The sequence below is a fragment of the Polypterus senegalus genome, chromosome 2, assembly GCF_016835505.1.
Source record: "Polypterus senegalus isolate Bchr_013 chromosome 2, ASM1683550v1, whole genome shotgun sequence".
NCBI classification, from domain to species: domain Eukaryota; kingdom Metazoa; phylum Chordata; class Cladistia; order Polypteriformes; family Polypteridae; genus Polypterus; species Polypterus senegalus.
This window is the reverse complement of record NC_053155.1, coordinates 32758577-32780827: the sequence shown is the minus strand read 5'-3', so window position 1 is coordinate 32780827 and position 22251 is coordinate 32758577. Positions and strand designations below refer to the sequence as shown.

The window sequence follows — 22251 nt, the reverse complement described above, 5'->3', positions numbered from 1 at the left end:
AGTATGGTTTTACGGCCTTGATCCTTACGCACAGAGATTGTTCCAGATTCTCTGAATCTTGGATGATGTTATGCACAGTTGATGATGATAGATGCAAAGTCTTTGCAATTTTTCGCTGGGTAACACCTTTCTGATATTGCTCCACTATCTTTCTGCGCAACATTGTGGGAATTGGTGATCCTCTACCCATCTTGGCTTCTGAGAGACACTGCCACTCTGAGAAGCTCTTTTTATACCCAGTCGTGTTGCCAATTGACCTAATTAGTGTTTATTGGTCTTCCAGCTCTTCGTTATGCTCAAATTTACTTTTTCCAGCCTCTCATTGCTACTTGTCCCAACTTTTTTGGGATTTGTTGACATCGTGAAATTTTGAATCAACATATTTTTCCTTTAAAATGATACATTTACTCGGATTAAACGTTTGATCTGTCATCTACGTTCTATTACAAATAAAATATTGATATTTGCCATCTCCACATCATTGCATTCAGTTTTTATTCACAATTTGTTTAGTGTCCCAACTTTTTTGGAATCCGGTTTGTAATAATTATAATAATAATAATTATATTTATATAGTGCCTTTCTCATGCTCAAGGTATTTCACATAGTCTTAGAGGAAAAAACAGTGGATAGGACTGGCAAACTTTGTTAAGCTGAATGGCCTGTTCATGTTTAAATTGTTTTAATGTTCTTGTCAACCTTAGGTGTAAGCAATTTGGATGGAGACGTCAACCATGTTACTGAATACCCACAAGGTGAACTTGCTCACTCCACACAAAATCAGGCCTAGGACTCTGGCTTTATGCAGATGTAGTTCAAATCACAATGCCAAATGGGATGATAAACAAAGCAGACAAAGTACAAAATAAAATACAATCCTGCAGTCTGTTTGGATGTGTCTCTGCAGGTGTTGGTCCAGGTAGTAGGCTTTACCCACTTGCCCAACAACAGTATCGCACACAAACGCTCCTTTTTTTTTTTTTTTAATACCACCCATCTGTCTTTTATGACTGGAGCTTCCACTTCTATTCCTGGCAGTTCATGTTTCATCCTAAGTCATCTTTTAACTCTGGACTCAATGAGCTACTATCTTGGGGTGAAATAAATCCCATACTGGTGTCATTCCTTGAAATTACTTCCAAGGTCAGGAATGTATCTGTAATGCCTTTGGGTCACCAAACACATTTCATTTTGTTGTCATACTCTTGGATGTAAGCAGTTTGTGATGGTCCAGGTCCAATCAGTGACATCCAGGGTGGTACTTGCAATCCTGATTTTATTTTGTTCTACACATTGCTCTATCTCACTTACCTTTCCCTGAACATATCCTGTTATGATCAACCTGGGCTTTGAAAATGTGGCACAATGCTTCATTCTAAGCATGTTTTATGTATTTGGTATTGACTTGGCCCACTACTGAAGTCTTTATTTAAAAAACCAAAAGTCATTTGTCTCTGTGTACAGTATGTGTATAAAGGAATGACAGGATTTTGTAAAGATGTTACAGAGGCAAGACTTTTTACACTTTTTGGTCATTGTTTTATGAGAAGGCCTATACGCCTGTCAGGTTTCCTCTTTGTCACCATTTCCTTGGGCTCAGAAGGTTCAATAATATTCAGTACAGGTGCTCAATTCAAGCTTTTACAGCATTGATATTCTGTGGACCAAGAGAAATTTATCAAAATAATACTAATGCCTTTTATGACAGTTCTCAGTGGAACAATTAGGAGCAAAATGTTTCATCAGAAATTGGTCAAGTTGTGACTTAGAACACAGCCTTCACCTTATACCTCAAGGATAGTTATTTATTTATTTTTTTTAATATTTTATATGTCAGTCATTGCATTTTATTTTAAATGAGGCAATGCACATTCAAGGCATGTAGGTCTTCTTTTCATTTTCACAAAAGAAATGAGAGCACATAGCATAGACCTTACACTGACCAGGCATTCACATAAACACAACAAAGTGGGAAAGTAAGACATCACCTCTCTGGAAATTCACCTAACATGTGACAGCAGTGTTTGTCTGGCACTGCTAGGTCCATCCTTAGTCATGGACAGCACTGCATTCCAGACTTGGCCTCCCAATTGCTCTGTACTCCACGTCTATCTATTTATCTCTATGTTGTGTAACTCAGTATGAATCATTTTTTGATGTTTGCTACTTGTGTAAAACATTCAGACGATACTGTTAGTATTTCTCATGGAAGAAACCTTTTACCTTACATTTTATATGTTTCTTCTGTGTTTTAAAATAAGCGATTTCGTGTCATTGAATTCAAGTCTAATAATGTATAATGTTACTTTTTAAAAATTAAATCCAGTGTATTTTGGCAGCTTTCCCATTTTATGCTGATAATTCCAGAGAAAGCAAAATTGTATATTTCCCAGATTGCTGTAAGGGGAATTTAGAAGGAAAAGGGTTTAATTACAGTAAGGAGGACCTACTAATTTAAAGAAAACTGCTCTCAGAAAAAATATCTCCATTATTAGTTTTATATTATTAATAATTAATTTGCTATATTTGATATCGTATATGCTGTGTGATAATATATATATTTTATATATATATATATATATATATATATATATATATATATATATATATATATATATGGGTATACATTTCTCAACCCCCATTAATCACGGTCATAAAGGGCTGGCACTGATCCAAAGCAGAGTTGCCAGTCAACCTAAAGTGTTTTTTTTTTTTTTTTTTGGGCTATGTCAGCAGAACCAGAGTAACTGCAGAAAAATCCCCACACAGACGGAAAGAACAAGCAAAGTCTAAAATTCCATAATGACCATGTGTGGAATTTAAATCCAAGATACTGGATCTGTGAGGCAGTAGCATTAACTGTCATGCCACCCCTGTATACAGAGGTGTGAAAAACTATTTGCCCCCTTCCTGATTTATTATTCTTTTGCATGTTTGTCACACAAAATGTTTCTGATCATCAAACACATTTAACCATTAGTCAAATATAACACAAGTAAACACAAAATGCAGTTTATAAATGATGCTTTTTATTATTTACGGAGAAAAAAAATCCAAACCTACATGGCCCTGTGTGAAAAAGTAATTGCCCCCTTGTTAAAAAATAACCTAACTGTGGTGTATCACACCTGAGTTCAATTTCCGTAGCCACCCCCAGGCCTGATTACTGCCACACCTGTTTCAATCAAGAAATCACTTAAATAGGAGCCGCCTGACACAGAGAAGTAGACCAAAAGCACCTCAAAAGCTAGACATCATACCAAGATCCAAAGAAATTCAGGAACAAATGAGAACAGAAGTAATTGAAATCTATCAGTCTGGTAAAGGTTATAAAGCCATTTCTAAAGCTTTGGGACTCCAGCGAACCACAGTGAGAGCCATTATCCACAAATGGCAAAAACATGGAACAGTGGTGAACCTTCCCAGGAGTGGCCGGCCGACCAAAATTACCCCAAGAGCGCAGAGACGACTCATCCGAGAGGTCACAAAAGACCCCAGGACAACGTCTAAAGAACTGCAGGCCTCACTTGCCTCAATTAAGGTCAGTGTTCACGACTCTACCATAAGAAATAGACTGGGCAAAAACGGCCTGCATGGCAGATTTCCAAGACGCAAACCACTGTTAAGCAAAAAGAACATTAGGGCTCGTCTCAATTTTGCTAAGAAACATTTCAATGATTGCCAAGACTTTTGGGAAAATACCTTGTGGACTGATGAGACAAAAGTTGAACTTTTTGGAAGGCAAATGTCCCGTTACATCTGGCGTAAAAGGAACACAGCATTTCAGAAAAGAACATCATACCAACAGTAAAATATGGTGGTGGTAGTGTGATGGTCTGGGGTTGTTTTGCTGCTTCAGGACCTGGAAGGCTTGCTGTGATAGATGGAACCATGAATTCTACTGTCTACCAAAAAATCCTGAAGGAGAATGTCCAGCCATCTGTTCGTCAACTCAAGCTGAAGCGATCTTGGGTGCTGCAACAGGACAATGACCCAAAACACACCAGCAAATCCACCTCTGAATGGCTGAAGAAAAACAAAATGAAGACTTTGGAGTGGCCTAGTCAAAGTCCTGACCTGAATCCAATTGAGATGCTATGGCATAACCTTAAAAAGGCGGTTCATGCTAGAAAACCCTCAAATAAAACTGAATTACAACAATTCTGCAAAGATGAGTGGGCCAAAATTCCTCCAGAGCGCTGTAAAAGACTCATTGCAAGTTATGCAAACACTTGATTGCAGTTATTGCTGCTAAGGGTGGCCCAACCAGTTTTTAGGTTCAGGGGGCAATTACTTTTTCACACAGGGCCATGTAGGTTTGGATTTTTTTCTTTTCCCTAAATAATAAAAACCATCATTTAAAAACTGCATTTTGTGTTTACTTGTGTTATATTTGACTAATGGTTAAATGTGTTTGATGATCAGAAACATGTTGTGTGAGAAGCATGCAAAAGAATAAGAAATCAGGAAGGGTTTTTCACACCACTGTACGTATCATATTGTAAATAATATTTTACGCTAATAGCCTAATTTTTGATTGTGCCTCTGGTTCTTATGTTTGTGTAGAGCTAAAATTGACACCATAAAGGTATGTACAGTAACTGTTATACTCTAAACGAACACCATGCCAAAGGATTTATAGATAACAATAAGTTAGAAAATGTAGTCATGGTGTTAACATTTAGATGCATTTGGGGACTTAGTTAACTGATTTGAAAGATGGTTCATTTCACATTTTAGTTACTTCATCAAAGACTTTTCACATTTATCACATTTTTATTTATGACATTTTTTTTGTAAAAATAAGTCATTCATATAATACATTAAATATCTGCTTTTTAACAGTACTTTACAGTGTTCTGTAGTTAAAAATGTAGCACAAATACACTTCTGATCACTCAGTAGCTTACATTGACAGCAGAGTCCAGTTCAAGTGATGTACAAATTATATCGATTGATATGCTGGTGTTAATTGTGGAGGGCCTCTGATATACTGTTGTTCAAATTTTTTAAGGATCTTTTTTAAAAGAGCATCTGAGGGAGACATAAAACCGCTGTTGAAGTATCAAAGTAAACTTGTCAGCTTCGTCAGGGTGGAGATCAGGTTTGGAATTTTGCTATAATATAAAATATAAACCCCAATAACCGCCCCAGTAATTAGTGTAATAAATACAATCATCTTTTGACCTTATCTGTAGTAATAATACCAAACCACTTTGTTACCCACTAAATGCCAACATATCAGAGTGAAATTACCAAAAATGCAGTGATATCAGCTGGAATTACTTCACGAGATTCTATGTCCAGATAAGGTTGCCTTTCATCTGCTGCAGCCATCATTGTTGGCACTGATTGTACATGATCAGCAAAATTCTTCGATAAGAGTGGTTGCTGTTGTGGATATTCTCACAGATCTGAACAGGTCTATTGCCAGCTGTTTGGTTCACACAATATATTCCTCAAGTTTAGCAGCAGCAGCATTGTGCTTTGCATCTTTACAGCTGCTGGTTGCAATTGGAAATCTGGACGATTTCAGGCAAGACAGTAAGTCAGACACTTTGTTGTAGACATCGACAGCTATAAATGACTGTGCCTCAAAAGAAGTCAGAGTGTTCATAATTGGCTGGCAGTGCACAGATACAAATTCAAGTTCAGCTCTAAGCTCGTTAAGTTTATCAGTACTTTGCAGCAACGCTGACAGCTTCTTTAACTGGACTGTAGCTCCACTGTGTTCGATTTTCAGTAGCCACGAACGAGATATTAATGAGATGATGCAATAGGCTAAAGAAAGAACTTAAAGAAGTAATCAAAACTAATCATACTAATATCAATATGCCTCAAATGGTAAGATTTCATTCAGATTTGGTATTTTCCGTGGCAGTTAGGTTAATTCCGCGGCGTGGCGTCTTACCGCTGCAAAACCCTAAATTCTGCAGGGTGGCGTTAAATTCCGCGGGCCGCGGTAAATCGTGTGCCCTAATTATTACTACAAACCTTATTATTAAAATTATCTAATTAACATGGATAATTATTTATTGAATAATTTCGAATACCGAAGGTGACACTAATCGTAAAGATTTTAATTTTCTTTCAAGATGAACAGAAGCTAAAGCTGCCTTTGAGGTATGGCTAAACTGTAAACTCAACTTCATATTAGCTGTATGTTTTACTGCTAAGCAACTATCCATATATCAATTGTAGATCCCTTTCTAAACTCTTCAAATGTTTATATAACTTAAGAGAGATACACCTTTCCCGTGTAATTACGGTAATTAGTTTAAACACCATTGAGGTGCAGGTTGATAACACCCGTTACACTACATCCATTACAATAATATTGTTCTGACTAGGGGGGGGAAGTCCCCTGTGCCCAACCACCAGTTGCGGCCAGAATATTAGTAAAATCTGTAAACATGCAAAAGAAATAACTATGTAAATGACAAATTGATTATTATTTAGCGGAGTAAAAATCATGAAATGAGAATAAAATATTTACTCTGTTACCGATTGGAGTATTCCCATTAAACTGAGGTCCACTATGCTCAATGCACAACATTCTTGATATTTTAGTTTATAATTTTAAAACAGAATAACAATCTGGAAATCTAACAACATCACATTAAAGTTCGATAAATTCTGAAAATAATGATACCAAACATATATATGTAGGTTTTAAAATAAGCTGATTTAAAGTGTGCCAAAAAACGTTACATAAAAACGTCTCATGAAATCATTGCACTTTTAGGCTTAGGATTTTGTATATACTATATATATTTATATATACGAGGTAGTCCTAAGTTATTTTTAGTGTAATGTAAATACTGAATATATATTTATTTGTTTCTTTCTTCTTCCATTCATTTTCAGATTGTAAATTTCTAAAATTCCTTTTGCTTTCCATTTACTTTTTTTTCTTTTTTATTAAACATTTTCATTTAACTTACCTGAAGCAGCAGCGGTCTCATTTATAAATGGTGGGTATGCACAAAAATGTTGCGTACGCCCATTTCCATGCGCACTTCGACATGTATAAAAACTAAACTCGGCAAAAAGCCACGCACATTTTCATGGCAACCTCAAACCATGTGTACGCACTTTTCTGCTCGGTTTTGCAAACTGGAGACACCCAGTATCAAAGAAGTGTTACTGTTTCTTTGTGATTTCTCATTCTTTTTTAGATTAGCATCCATGATGCGGGCTTTTTCAAATACATCAAAATGAATTGCTTATTGTTTACAAATTTAAAGCACTTAAATGTGATCATTCTGTAACCACATAATGGTGTATGGAATGGCCAAATTAATTACAAATACATTGTTAACTTCATTTAAATAATTTATGCTGTTAATAATTTAACATTTTGGGATACATTGGCAAAGTGGTAGCGATGAGCTGGTATCCCATTCAAGTATTGTCCCAGCCTTGTGCACATTGCTTGCTGGGATGGATGGATGGAATCATTAAACAAGTATAAGGAAGATTTTTAAATGTTCCTTAAAAGTTTTGAAGAATCAGCATTCAAACGTGCAGCTGTTTTTTGTTTATTACAGACGTTTATTATGCAGAGAAAACGAAAGGACAGGAATTGCATGGTTGTTACGTTTGACACAGTATTATTGCAATAAATTATTCCATCCAAGGTCTCCGGTGTCCTAGGAAGCATCTTGTGGGAGGCAGGAAGAATCCCTGAACGGGGCGACAGCTCATTGCTACTGCTACGTCACTGTGCCCCTACATGTTTGATGATGTCATGACAATTATATCAAGTATATATCTTAGTATTCTATTATGTTCAGAGAGCTGTAATATCATGAACGTAATGCATTTTGTGTGGTCCTATTGGCGTAAGAGAAAGCTCATTTGAGAAGCATATAGTGATTAATGACTGGGTTGGGGGACACTTAGAATTCAAAGCATTTAACATGCTACTTTAGTTACGATGGGCATTGAGAAACTCTAGTAAATTACAGATTGGTTTTAAGATTAAGTTTATAAACGTTCCTCTTTAATGACAAACTACTTTGTACAAGTCAACAATTCGACTTTAAACTCGGTAGACTTTTTTTTTTCTTTACTCTTTACACTCAGGAGACACTTGCCTTTTCAGGTCGACTTTAAGATCTGACCACTTCTTTTTTGAAATCTTTCTTTTTTATAAGTGCTTTTACCATTGTCCTTAAACAAAACACTGAATGCAACAGGCTATTTATATTGATTTGCTTTTTCAAATATGTAAAATTCTGAGGGGAATCGGGATGGGACTTTAGGCACGTGTGCATGCCATATGCGTTATAATTCATGTTTATTGGTACTTATAATTGGGAAGTGTGTGGAACTTTGCTTACACTCAGTTTTATGCATCTGAAATTTTTTGTGTGTACACACATTTCTGATTTTGTCTGTACGCTGTGTTTTGGAGTGAATTCTATGCACTCCTCATGTTATACATGAGGCCCTAGTAGTGGTGAACTGTTGTATGAGTTTGCACATGCGCTTCCCTTCGAAAGATTTGCTTAACTTGTACTAGCTATCTAAACAGCTGTTGGACTAATAAAAGAAGAAAATATATAAAATGTGCTAGCTGAAGTAACCTTTATCAAGGTAAATTTGAAACAGCAAACTAATCCATAAATGAATCTGTTAGGTGAGTTTGTAAATTTGCTAATGCCTTTCAAAGGGAAATTTGGAAATTTAAAAATGTGTACAGGTCACTGTATTTAATATAGCGCAATGAAGATGGAACTATTGTGAAATATTTTCCACTGAGAATAAGTGTGCCAAATTTCAACAAAATCAGTCCACTGGGAGATGAGTTGCTTTATGTGGACAGACAGACAAACATGGCTATCACAGTAGGCTTTTGTCACATTATATGTGACCACACCTAAAAATCAGTGTGCTGCCGTAAATCATTTTGATACATCATTTTACACCATAAGTTCTACTTTTCACATAAAGGACAGAAATTACAGACATGTACACCAAACTTTGAATTTTAACTGAAGCTTATGCCACTTAATTTAGTAAATATAAAAGACAATCTCACTAGAACTGGTGCATGTAACTCCCCTGCTGTCACCACATTCACTTGAACATGTCATACCACACATCTAGACTCTCACAATACACTGTATATTAGCATTGATATTTGTCTTCATTTTAAGTTATTTACTACATTATTTGCAAGTTATTTATTTTTATTGTATAATACTTTATTGAATTTTGTAGCATAACATTGTCAAACCTACTCAAATGAGTGATCAAATAGTTTCTATATGCTCTTGTAATACATTTTTCAAAATCCAAATGCTTGCATTTGTAACTTTATTTTTTTGCAAAGAAATTACTGTCTCGTTTTTTTCTTTGCACATGCACCATAACACACTAAGGACGATTGCCTACAAGTTTGCACTGCCTTCCAGATGTTATTGCTTGTAAACTATGGCTTGTTGTAAACAAATTAAATTTTTAGATGAATTAAAAGTATTTATTTCACTTTAAAATACATTTACTATGAGTAAAAAAGCAGTTACCAGCAGTAATTCAGTTAAACATGTATGTTGCAACATTCATAAGGATATGGAAACAGACTTGTGTTCATTTTACTGGAATTTACCGTCTTAACCTGTTGCTTCTTATGGCATTCCTCACCCCCCTGTATTCACGTGACGTCTTAACTAAATACTTCAAAATCCTTGTAAGCTATTTAGTTGTATGCCATCCTGCCTGAAGGAGATTATGGGTCAAGCTGTGTGAATCGATAAAACTTCTTTTGTGGAATCCTAGGCGAGTCACTTTGTGTCACCTTGGTCTCAAAAAGGCATAATTACAGTTTGAATTCATCTGTACAAAATATATTGGCTGTTGAAATGTCATGTTATAAAAGAAAATATTTAGAGAGGTTTAAAATCACTGTATGTAAAATCAACTTACATAAAAATAAATTATATATATATATATATACACACACAAAGTCATATGAAAATGTTTGGGAACCCCTGTTAATTCTTTGGATTTTTGTTTATCATTGGCTGAGCTTTCAAAGTAGCAACTTCCTTTTAATATATGACATGCCTTGTGGAAACGGTAGTATTTCAGCAGTGAAATTAAGTTTATTGGAATAACAGAAAATATGCATCATAACAAAATTAGATGGGTGCATAAATTTGGGCACCCCAACAGAGATATTACATCAATACTTAGCTGAGCCTCCTTTTGCAAATATAACAGCCTCTAGACGCCTCCTATATAGCCTTTGATGAGTGTCTGGATTCTGGATGAAGGTATTTTTGATCATTCTTCCATACAAAATCTTTCCAGTTCAGTTAAATTTGATGGCTGCCAAGCATGGACAGCCTGCTTCAAATCATCCCATAGATTTTCGATGATATTCAAGTCAGGGGACTGTGACGGCCATTCCAGAACATTGTACTTCTCCCTCTGCATGAATGCCTTTGTAGATTTTGAACTGTGTTTTGGGTCATTGTCTTGTTGGAATATCCAACCCCTGCTTAACTTCAACTTTGTGACTGATGCTTGAACATTATCCTGAAGAATTTGTTGATATTGGATTGAATTCATCTGACCCTCGACTTTAACAAGGGCCCCAGTCCCTAAATTAGTCACACAGCCCCACATTATGATTGAACCTCCACCAAATTTGACAGTAGGTAGCAGGTGTTTTTCTTGGAATCTGGTGTTCTTCTTCCGCTATGCAAAGCTCTTTTTGTTATACCAAATAACTCAATTTTTGTCTCATCAGTCCAAAGCACTTTGTTCCAAAGTTAACCTGGCTTGTGTAAATTAGCATTTACATATAACTAGCGACTCTGTTTGTGGCTTAAGTGCAGAAAGGACTTCTTTCTCATAACCCTACCATGCAGATGTTCTTTGTGTAAATTGCGCTGAATTGTAGAACGATGTACAGATACACCATCTGCAGCAAGATGTTCTTGCAGGTCTTTGGAGGTGATCTGTGGGTTGTCTGTAACCATTCTCACAATCCTGCTCGTATGTCACTCCTGTATTTTTCTTGGCCTGCCAGATCTGGATTTAACAGCAACTATGCCTGTGGCCTTCCATTTCCTGATTACATTTCTTACAGTTTAAACTGCTGAGATAGCTTGTTGTAGCTTTCCCCTAAACCATGATACTGAACGATCTTTGTTTTCAGATCTTTTGAGAGCTGCTTTTAGGATCCCATGCTGTCACTCTTCAGAGGAGAGTCAAAGGGAAGCACAGCTTGCAATTGACCACAATAAATAAATAATGTCTATGAAGTTCAAGGCTTAACGAGCTCATCCAACCAATTTGGTGTTGCAAGTAATCAGTATTGAGCAGTTACACGCATTCAAATCATCAAAATTACAAGGGGACCTACAGTTTTGCCCAGTCAGTTTTTCACATTTGATTTAATTTCATACAACTAAATACCGTTTCATTGAAAATCTTTGTTCGGAAAACAACCCCCAGTACTCAGATGTTCCTAGAAAATGAGACATACCAGTATTCTCTTTTTTGTTGAAAGTAAATTATTATGCTTTTTTCATATGACTGTATATGTATGTATGTATGTATGTATGTATGTATGTATGTATGTATGTATGTATGTATGTGTGTGTGTGTGTGTGTGTGTGTGTGTGTGTGTGTGTGTATGTGTATACAGTATATATGTATGTATGTATGTATGTATGTATTTTAGCCTGTGTTGCCATTGACAAATAGTAAGTGATAAAAACAAGGACATTTTTTTCCCTCTCAAATTTGCATGAGGAGTCCCAGTTTTTGTTTTTATTTTTTATTTTATTACATAACAGGCAGCTCTTAATTGGCTCAATGTGAATGAATTTGGGTGAGTCCTCTAGTGTACCCTATAAAGAACTGGCAACCCATCCAAAGTTAGTTCTCTCCTTCTTTCTAGTACTTCTTAGGTAGATGCTGACTCCCTACGATCCTGGCCTGGATAAGTGCATTAAAAATTGAATCAATGTATTAAGCACATCTGTCTCGTCTAAAACTCTCCAAAATGTTTCCAGGGCATGATCCAACCTGCGAACGCTGCAACTACGTCCCAGCCTCACTGGGTCACATGTTCTGGGCCTGCACTAAATTAACGTCATTCTGGACCAAAATTTTGAATTACCTTTCAGACAGCCTTGGTCTCACAATCCCTCCTAACCCATTAACAGCTGTGTTTAGGGTTCTTCCAGATGAGTTTAAAGTGGAGAAAGACAAACAAATTGTGATTGCATTCACTACACTTTTGGCACGCAGACTTATTCTGATAAACTGGAAGAACCCAAACTCTCCTCTTTTAAGTCAGTGGGAAACTGAGGTGTTATATTATTCGAAATTGGAAAAAATCAAATACTCAGTTAGAGGATCCGTACAGACTTTTTTCAAAACATGGCAGGATCTAATCAGTAATATTTTAAAATAAGCTCATAAAGCACATAGAATTTATTAATTTAGGTATGTTTACAAGCCTTAAATTTCACGCCGTTTGTCTTGCTCTCTCTCTCAGGGTGGGGATCGATTTGTCCTTAACTCAATTTTTTCTTTTTGTAAAAACTTGATTGATTTGTATGGATTGCAATAAAATTAATAAAAATATAATAAATGAAAAAAAAAATTAATCAATAGAAGGATGACTAATCTGCAGTGTTTGATTAATTTGAATCCCTAATGGGTGGTGAGTATACTATGGTGTAACAAAAATGCAGACTATAGATTTTACAGTGTCAAGCTAATTTTACAAATGTCTTGCAGGTCAACATCATTCCAGTCATTGCAAAGGCTGATACCATCTCAAAGAGTGAGCTGCATAAGTTCAAAATTAAAATAATGAGTGAGCTTGTGAGCAATGGAGTCCAGATCTACCAGTTCCCCATCGATGACGAGTCTGTGGCAAAAATCAACTCAACCATGAATGTGAGTGTTCACGTTGACAGGGCATTTCTTTAATCCTGTCTTTGTGGAAAAGCTACTTCACTTTGGGTTTTACTCAAAAAGCAACAGTTTATTATTTACTTAGTAACTCTGGTAGAAAATTGGCCATCTACATCTTACAAATAGATTGTATCACAATGTAATTCCAAATCTTAATCCATTAAGAGATGGCGGTTACTATACATTGCAATTAAAGATTTTGAGGCATAATACTAATGTTAAGAGTCTAGTTTTCCTTTTCGGTTTAATTCAATCTGAGGCTTTCTCTCCTAACAATTGGAAACACAAAGTGAATCCAAGCCTAGGATGATAAAGTAGGCTGTTAAAGACCCCATTTACTATTTTATATAGCATTCTTCTTAGTAGACAGACTCACCCCATAGTTCTTGTGGAATTTTTAACCACACTTATATGCAGTGAATCTTAATCTTTTGGCTGTTCCCATTAAGGATTGCCACAGCAGATCCTTTGTTTCCATATCTTCCTGTCCCCTCAGTCTCTTGTTCCACCCTATTGCAAAGGTGCTCCATTGGATTGAGATGTGTGGACAGGGAAGACCACTGTGGTAAAGTCACTGTCATGTTTGAGTTAACAATTAAGAATAATGCATGGATGTGACATGGCACTTGTCATTACCCTGCTAGGAGTAGACTGGTTATCTATTTAAAGTTATCTATGCCTTGGCATTCAGGTGATGCTCATTTGGTATCAAGGACATAGTATGTACCAAGAAGACATACCACCCCCTGGGGACAAATAAAGTTCAATCTATCTACCTACCTATCTGTCTACCTACCTACCTACCAACTAAACACTATTCTATTACCATTAGCACCCTGTGTCACTGACAAACGGCAGGCTAGATCTATGGATTTATCCTGTTTACATCAGCTGTGTTTCTACCATCTGCATGTTACAATACAACTTGAGAATGATCAGATTAGGTGTTATTTTTTCAGCATTAAAGGGTCCAGTTTTTATGATCACCTGCCCACTGTAGCTTCATTTTCCTATTCTTAGCAGAGCAGTGTAGAACAGTAGCTCGGTCCTCTGTTTCTGTAGCACATCATTTAAGACCAGGCAAGTTGTTCATTCCTTTATGCCTCTGATAGGGCCAACCAAGGCAAACTGGTCCTAGGTGAGGGATGAGACAAAGAGTGGCTCAATAGACCTCTTATGACGAAGAAAAAATTTGGACGGCGTTTTCCCTCGCCCGGACGCAGGTCACCGGAGCCCCCCTTTGGAGCCAGGCCTGGAGGTGGGGCTCGATGGTGAGTGCCTGGTGGCCAGGTCTGCACCCATAGGGCTTGGCCGGGCACAGCCCGAAGAGGCAACGTGGGTCCCCCTTCTCGTGCCATCACCACCAATGGGAGGGGCCAAGGAGGTCGGGTACAGTGTGAATTGGGTGGTGGCCGAAGGCAGGGACCTTGGCGGTCCGATACTCGGCTACAGAAGCTGCCTTTTAGGACATGGAATGTCACCTCTCTGAAGGGGAAGGAGCCTGAGCTAGTGTGTGAGGTCGAGAGGTTCCGGCTAGATGTAGTCGGGCTCACCTCAACACACAGCTTAGACTCTGGAACCAAACTCCTTGAGAGGGGCTGGACTCTCTACCACTCTGGAGCTGCCACCGGTGAGAGGCGCCGAGCAGGTGTGGGCATACTTATTGCCCCCCAACTTGGAGCCTGTACATTGGGGTTTACCCCGGTGAACATGAGAGTAGCCTCCCTCCGCCTTTTCCTGACTGTTTGTGCGTATGCACCGAATGGCAGTTTGGAGTACCCACCCTTTTTGGAATCCCTGGAGGAGGTGCTAGAGGGCATACCTTCTGGGGACTCCCTTGTACTGCTGGGAGACTTCAATGCTCACGTGGGCAATAACAGTGAGACCTGGAAGGGCGTGATTGGGAGGAATGGCCCCGATCTGAACCAGAGCGGTGTTTTGTTATTGGACTTCTGTGCTCGTCACAAATTGTCCATAATGAACACCATGTTCAAGCATAGGGGTGTTCATATGTGCACTTGGCACCAGGACACCCTAGGCCTCAGTTCAATGATCGACTTTGTGATCGTGTCGTCGGACTTGCGGCCACAAGTCTTGGACCTTCAGGTGAAGAGAGGGGTGGAGCTGTCAACTGATCACCACCTGGTGGTGAGTTGGCTTCGATGGTGGGGGAGGATGCCGGTTAGACCTGGTAGACCCAAGCGTGTTGTGAGGGTCTGCAGGGAACGTCTGGCAGAGTCCTCTGTCAGAAGTAGCTTCAACTCCCACCTCCGGCAGAACTTCGACCACGTCCCGAGGGAGGTGGGGGACATTGAGTCCGAATGGGCCATGTTCCGTGCCTCTATTGTTGAGGTGGCTGACTGGAGCTATGGCCGTAAGGTGGTCGGTGCCTGTCGTGGCGACAATCCCCGAGCCCGTTGGTGGACACCGGCGGTGAGGGATGCCCTCAAGCTGAAGGAGTCCTACCGGACCTTTTTATCCTGTGGGACTCTGGAGGCAGCTAATAAGTACCGACATGGCAAGCGGAATGCGGCTTTGGTGGTTGCTGAGGCAAAAACTCTGGCATGGGAGGAGTTTGGGGAGGCCATGGAAAACGACTTTCGGATGGCTTCGAGGAGATTCTGGTCCACCATCCAGCGTCTCAGGAGGGGAAAGCAGTGCAGTGTCAAGACCGTATATGGTGGGGATGGTGCGCTGCTGACCTCGACTCGAGACGTTGTGGGTCGGTAGGGGAAGTACTTCGAAGACCTCCTCAATCCCACTAACATGCCTTCCAATGAGGAAGCAGAGCCTGGGGACTCGGGGTGGGCTCCCCCATCTCTGGGACTGAGGTCACCGAGGTGGTCAAAAAACTCCTTGGTGGCAGGGCCCCGGGGGTGGATGAGATATGCCCGGAGTTCCTCAAGGCTCTGGATGTTGTAGGACTGTCTTGGTTGACACGTCTCTGCAACATCACATGGACATCGGGGACAGTGCCTCTGGATTGGCAGACTGGGGTGGTGGTCCCCCTCTTTAAAAAGGGGGACCGGAGGGTGTGTTCCAACTACAGAGGGATCACACTCCTCAGCCTCCCTAGAAAAGTCTATTCGGGGGTCCTGGAGAGGAGGGTCCATCGGATAGTCGAACCTCGGATTCAGGAGGAACAGTGTGGTTTTCGTCCTGGTCGTGGAACAGTGGACCAGCTCTACACCCTTAGCAGGATCCTGGAGGGTGCATGGGAGTTTGCCCAACCAGTCTACATGTGTTTTGTGGACTTGGAAAAGGTGTTCGACTGTGTCCCTCGGGGAATCCTGTGGGGTGCTTCAGGAGTATGGGTTACCGGACCCCCTGGTAAGAGCTGTTCGGTCCCTCTACAACCAGTGTCAGAGCTTGGACCGCATTGCCGGCAGTAAGTCGAGCCCGTTTCCAGTGAGAGTTGGTCTCCGCAAGGGCTGCCCTTTGTCACCAATTCTGTTCATAACTTTTATGGACAGAATTTCTAGGCACAGCCAGGGTGTTGAGGGGTCCGGTTTGGTGGACTCAGGATTGGGTCACTTCTTTTTGCAGATGATATTGTCCTGTTTGCTTCATCAGGCCGTGATCTTCAGCTCTCTCTGAATCGGTTCGCAGCTGAGTGTGAAGCGGCTGGGATGAGAATCAGCACCTCCAAATCCGAGACCATGGTCCTCAGCCGGAAAAGGGTGGAGTGCCCTCTCAGGGTTGTGGGAGAGATCCTGCCCCAAGTGGAAGAGTTCAAGTATCTTGGGGTCTTGTTCACGAGTGAGGGAAGAATGGATCGTGAGATCGACAGGCAGATCAGTGCGGCGTCCGCAGTGATGCGAGCATTGCATCGGTCTGTCGTGGTGAAAAAGGACCTGAACCGTAAGGCAAAGCTCTCAATTTACCAGTCGATCTACGTTCCTATCCTCACCTATGGTCATGAGCAATGGGTAGTGACCGAAAGAACGAGATCGCGAATACAAGCGGCTGAAATGAGTTTCCTCCGCAGGGTGTCTGGGCTTTCCCTTAAAGATAGGGTGAGGAGCACAGTCATCCCGGAGGGGCTCCGAGTAGAGCTGCTGCTCCTCCGCATCGAGAGGAGTTAGATGAGGTGGCCCGGACATCTGATCAGGATGCCTCTTGGACGCCTCCCTGGTGAGGTGTTCCAGGCACATCCAACCGGGAGAAGACCCCGGGGAAGACCCAGGACATGCTGCAGGGACTATGTCTCCCGGTTGGCCTGGAAATGCTTTGGGATTCTCCCGGAAGAGCTAGAAGAAGTGGCCGGGGAGAGGGAAGTCTGGGCTTCTCTGCTCAAGCTGCTGCCCCCGTGACCCGACCTCGTATAAGCAGAAGAGGATGGATGGATGGATGGAAGTTGTTCATTCTGCACATCACTGTTGTAAAGAGCTGTTATCTGAGTTTCTAACAATTAATCAGCCTTGAAAATGACATCTGCCTCTACATACAGTAAAAAGAAATAGGTAAGATACAATACTGAGTGGGAATTTATTTTATGGTAATTTCTTTTCTATAATAGGGGCATCTTCCATTTGCTGTCGTTGGAAGCACAGAAGAGGTTAAAATTGGCAATAAAATGGTGAAAGCAAGGCAGTATCCTTGGGGTGTGGTGCAAGGTAAGTGCCATAACAAAAAACATTTTTCTTTTTCCAGGCTCACTAGATTACTAAATGGAGTTAAATCCAGGTCCAGATCCGATATTAGACCAATGTTTTCACTGGAGTGAGCACTAGGCTTACTCCTTTCTCTACAAGCTGAATTGTATGTCTGGAGGGTCATTGTATAAAACATATGGCCTTTTCGTGACTCCAATGGTGGGTAACACTTTACATTAAGTGTCCATACTTACACTGTAACTACTATGTAATTACCTGTATAAGTACAGTATACTGTAACTATGAGTTATTACTCTGTACTTACTGTGTAATACAAAGTAATGTTATAGTTAATTACTAAGTTGTCATTATTATTCCACAGTTTATATAATTACAGTGTAATAATTTATCACTGATCCAAAAACAAGTGTACTTAGTTACATTGTATCTGTACTTTCAAATGTAATAAAAACATTAGGGTATGTAACTACAACTATGTAACAGATGTTACATGGTCTGGGCAATTTTAATGGAGAATTGCAGTGATAACTGCATAGGTTCAGCCTTATGCTAATGTTGTTTAAATTATTATTTTTTCCCTCATTAAATTGCACTCAGTACCCCAGAACTAACACTACACAATTTGATACGATTCAAAAAGAGATGTATTCAAACCCTTTGCTCTGACATTTGAAATTTATCTCAGGTGCATCCCATTCTATTCGTCATTACTGAGATACTTCAACAGCTTGTTTGCTGTCCACATGTGGTCAATTTAATTGATGGCACATGACTAGGAAAGGCACGCACCTGTCTGTAGAAGATTCTGCGGTTGACAATGTGCAAAATCAACCCATAATGTATGAAGAAATCACATGCAGAGCTCAGAGACAGGATTGTGTCAAGGCATCAATCCAGGGATGTCTACAAACAATTCCTGAAGCACCAAATCAAGGTTCCCAAGAGCAAAGTGGCCTCCATAATTCTTAGATGGAAGAAGCCTGGAATAAATACAGCTCTTCCTAAAGCTGAGTACCTGGCCAAACTGAGCAATCAGAGGAGAAGGACCTTGGTAAGAGAGGTGATTAACAAACTAATGGTGACTCTGGCTTAGCTCCAGAGGAACTGTGTGGAGAAATTTCCAGAAGGGCAAGCAGCACTGCAACACTATCCTAATCTGGGCTTTATGGCAAAGTGAAACATGAAAGCCCAATTGAGTTTACAAAAAGGCACCTAAGGAAGTCTGGCTGCAAAACAAGATTAGCAGGTTTGATGAAACCAAGATTAAACTGTTTGGCCTCAGTATCACATCCTGAGCAAACCAGGTACCACTTATCACCTGTGCAATAACATTGTACAATTGAGGCATGGTGGTGGCAGCATCATACTGTGGGTGTGTTTTTCAGTGGCAGGGATTAGAAGACAAGTTATGGTTGAGGCAAAGCTGAACAGAGCAAAGTACAGAGATATCCATAATGAAAACCTGCTCCAAAAGCACTCTCAACCTTAAACTGGGCTGAAAGTTTACCTTCCATTAGGACAATGACCCTAAGCACAAAGTAAAGACAACACAGGAGTAGATTACAGTCAGCTCTGGAAATGTCCTTGAGTGACCCAGCCAGAGCCCAGACCTGAACTTGAACATCTCTGGAGAGACCAGTAAAAAGCTCTCCACTGATTCTCTCCATCCAACCTTGAGAGGATGTGCACAGAAGAATGGCAGAAAATCCACAAATCTACGTATATGGGGCTTGTCACGTCATACCCAGGAATACTGCAGGCAGGAATAGCTGCCAAAAGTGCTTCAGGCAAGTGCTGAGTAAAGGGTTTGAATACTTGAGTCAACTTTTTATTTCAGCTTTTCATTTTTAATAGATTTAAAAAAAAGTTTCTAAAATCATGTTTGCACATTCATACTGGGGTATTAAATGTTGCTTGAAGAGGGAAAAATTAATGTAATGATTTTAGCACAAGACTGTGACATAATGAAATGTGTTAAAAGTGAAAGGGTGTTGTATACTTTCCTAAGGCACTGTAGATAAAGGCACCTGTTCTACATTATTGTCATTTGTGCTTTACAAGTCTTAATAAAACTAAAGACAGCATCTGTTATGGTTTTGTTATGTAGCAGTATGTGGACTTCTAGATGTACTGTAAGTAGTAAAATGTTGTTGCTGCCTTGTAACATCTCTATAATGCCAACACTAATGTGTGCTAGTCTTTTTATATAACAGTAACTAACTAACACAGTAGGTGCTCTATAGGTAGAGTATATATATTGTAAAGTGTGTTTATGTTCCGAAATTCTTATTTACCTGCAAACAAAGCTTTTAGTATGATCTTCTTACATAGTGCTTAGTAAATCAAAGTGCTTCTCAAGGTCATGTTACATGACAATGCGTGGCTAATAGATGGGCCTAGGTAGCCCTTATCCTACAGTATTTCCATCAATTTTTGTTGGTGTATTGACAGATCAAATTTCTGCCTTTGCAGAGATGATTTTGCCAATAAACTAAGTTACTCCTCTCTTCTTGCTAAATGAGAGTAAATCTGAAATAACATAATGCCAAATATACGTATGAAGTTAATATTACCTGTATGAATGAGTATTGGAATGTTAATTTATGTTGCTTGTACTGAAACTGCATCCCATCCAGGGATTGGTTTCTGCCTTGCACATAGTGCTGCTAGGGCAGGCTGCAGCTGTCCATTATCCTGGACTAGATAAGTAGGTTAGAATATGGATGTCTGCTATCTAACTGTTTGCTGCTAGACTAAAATGCTGACACCTCCACTAGATCTGGCAAATCCTCCCTAGGGCCCTTGGGATCGCTGGTGTGGTTTTGAAAGTATAATGTGCCTGCCTGTTTGATTGCAGCATAACTTTAGCAAGTCTGAGCAACTGAAGTGTTGAGACTCCTCCAGTGGTTTTGCATCAGTTAGCTGGCGTGTCAAGGGCATTATGAAGTTATGGAATGTGGGGAAGTGTATTTAGTGAGCATACCAGGGCAAAGGTGTTTATAGCCAGTGGACATGTTCAGACTGACAAAGATAGTGCTGCAGACTCTGGACGCTGCGTGCGATGATTCATCCTTTCAATGCAAATACAATGTTTTAAAGAATTATTTATATTATATGAGAATTCCTAGTTAGGATGCCTGTCAAGCTATAAAATGAAAAATAAAAGACTAAACCACTTGGAGAATGACTACACAATGTAAGGGCAATGAGATACATGTCAGTAACAGGTAAGTTTCTATATGTGTCATCTCCTTACTAAAAATAGAGGAGAGGTGACTTGTGGTCTTTGTGACCCTTTATAGATTAGTCAGAGTTTGAAGTTTCCCAGGGGCCACTATGGGAAATGATTGAAGAACGAGCCAGAGTGTTGATAGCCCACAGATTTTAGAAGAAATAGCCATTGGCCATTTGAACCTGGAGTCAGATGGAAAAAGGTGGGGAAAACGAAGAAAGGAGAGGTTTTGGAGGCAACTTTGGTGAGCTAGGTCAGTATACTTTATACATCATTAAAGAGGGTGAGAGAAAAAGAGGCCATTTTCTAATTTGTTTAATCCAGACCAGGGTCCTGTTGGGGCTACATTCTATCCCAGTTAGTACACAAGGCAGGAACAAGCCCTGAACTGGGTGCCAGTTCATTGCAGGGCAAACACATGCTCACACATAGCAGCACCAGTTATATTGTACCAGTAACGGCGTACTGCACGATAACGTGCCGTGAATAAACTTGACTTGAGCATTCCTAGTTTTCATCCTCTTTCTCTGTGTTTAGCATTCGTTTGCTCAGAGGTTGATGCGCTTGCTGCATCCTCAGCAGCTCTTCTTTTCTCCACCCTAGCGGCCCGCTGCTTCTCTTCTTTCGTCGGCATCTTTTCGCATTAAAACTGATTTAGTTTTTGTGTTGCAATTACTTAGTACGTTTTCTTTAATTTTTCACTTAAGCTGGCACTTAAGTCTTTAATCTGCCTCAAGAATGATTAGCGAAGGTGGTAGGGAATGAGAATGGTGCCCATATAATTGACTAAGTTGCCCGACCATGGGGTACGCACAATAGAGCCATGCCTGCCAACTCACAGACCCCTGCCCACCAATTCTAAGACCCCTCCCACGTCCATCCTCGCTCTCGAGGCATGCACACTGCCTGCTCATGTGCCCGCATGCAGCAACTCACCAAATACAGCCTCAGTTGCTTTTGTCTCGGCCACAGTCCACATGCACCTCTGAGCCACTTTGAATTTTCATTGTTCTTTTCCGTTCCGGCTGCTTTTCTATATATATAATCGACCAAGTCGCCTGACCATGGGGTATGCACGACAGAGCACCGCCTGCCAACTCTGACCCTCCTCCTGTGTCCACCCTCGCTCTCGAGGCATGCGCACTGCCTGCTCATGTGCTCGCCGCCAGCACCTCATCAAACACATCCTCAGTCACTTTGGTCTCTGCTACAGTCCACATGCACCTCTGAGCAACATTGACTTTTCATTGTTCATTTCGGTTCCGGCTGCTTTTCTATATATAAATCGACCAAGTCGCCTGACCATAGGGTATGCACGACGGAGCCCCGCCCGCCAACTCTAATAACCCTCCTCCTGCATCATGGGGTACACACGACAGAGCCCTGCCCACCAACTCTAACCCTCCTCCTGCGTCCACCCTCGCTCTTGAGGCATCGACTTCTCACTATCACTCC

At 40.2% G+C, this 22251-nt stretch overlaps 1 protein-coding gene across 2 annotated transcripts in view; it reads left to right on the top strand.

Moving 5' to 3' along the window:
* sept10 (septin 10) overlaps positions 1 to 22251 on the top strand; it is a 58928-nt gene that overhangs the window by 20155 nt on the left and 16522 nt on the right. For both annotated transcript variants that reach the window (XM_039743549.1, XM_039743548.1), the window contains exons 4-5: positions 12769 to 12930; positions 17468 to 17564. In XM_039743549.1, coding sequence (XP_039599483.1) covers positions 12769 to 12930; positions 17468 to 17564 — 259 coding nt within the window. The remainder of the gene's footprint in view (positions 1 to 12768; positions 12931 to 17467; positions 17565 to 22251) is intronic.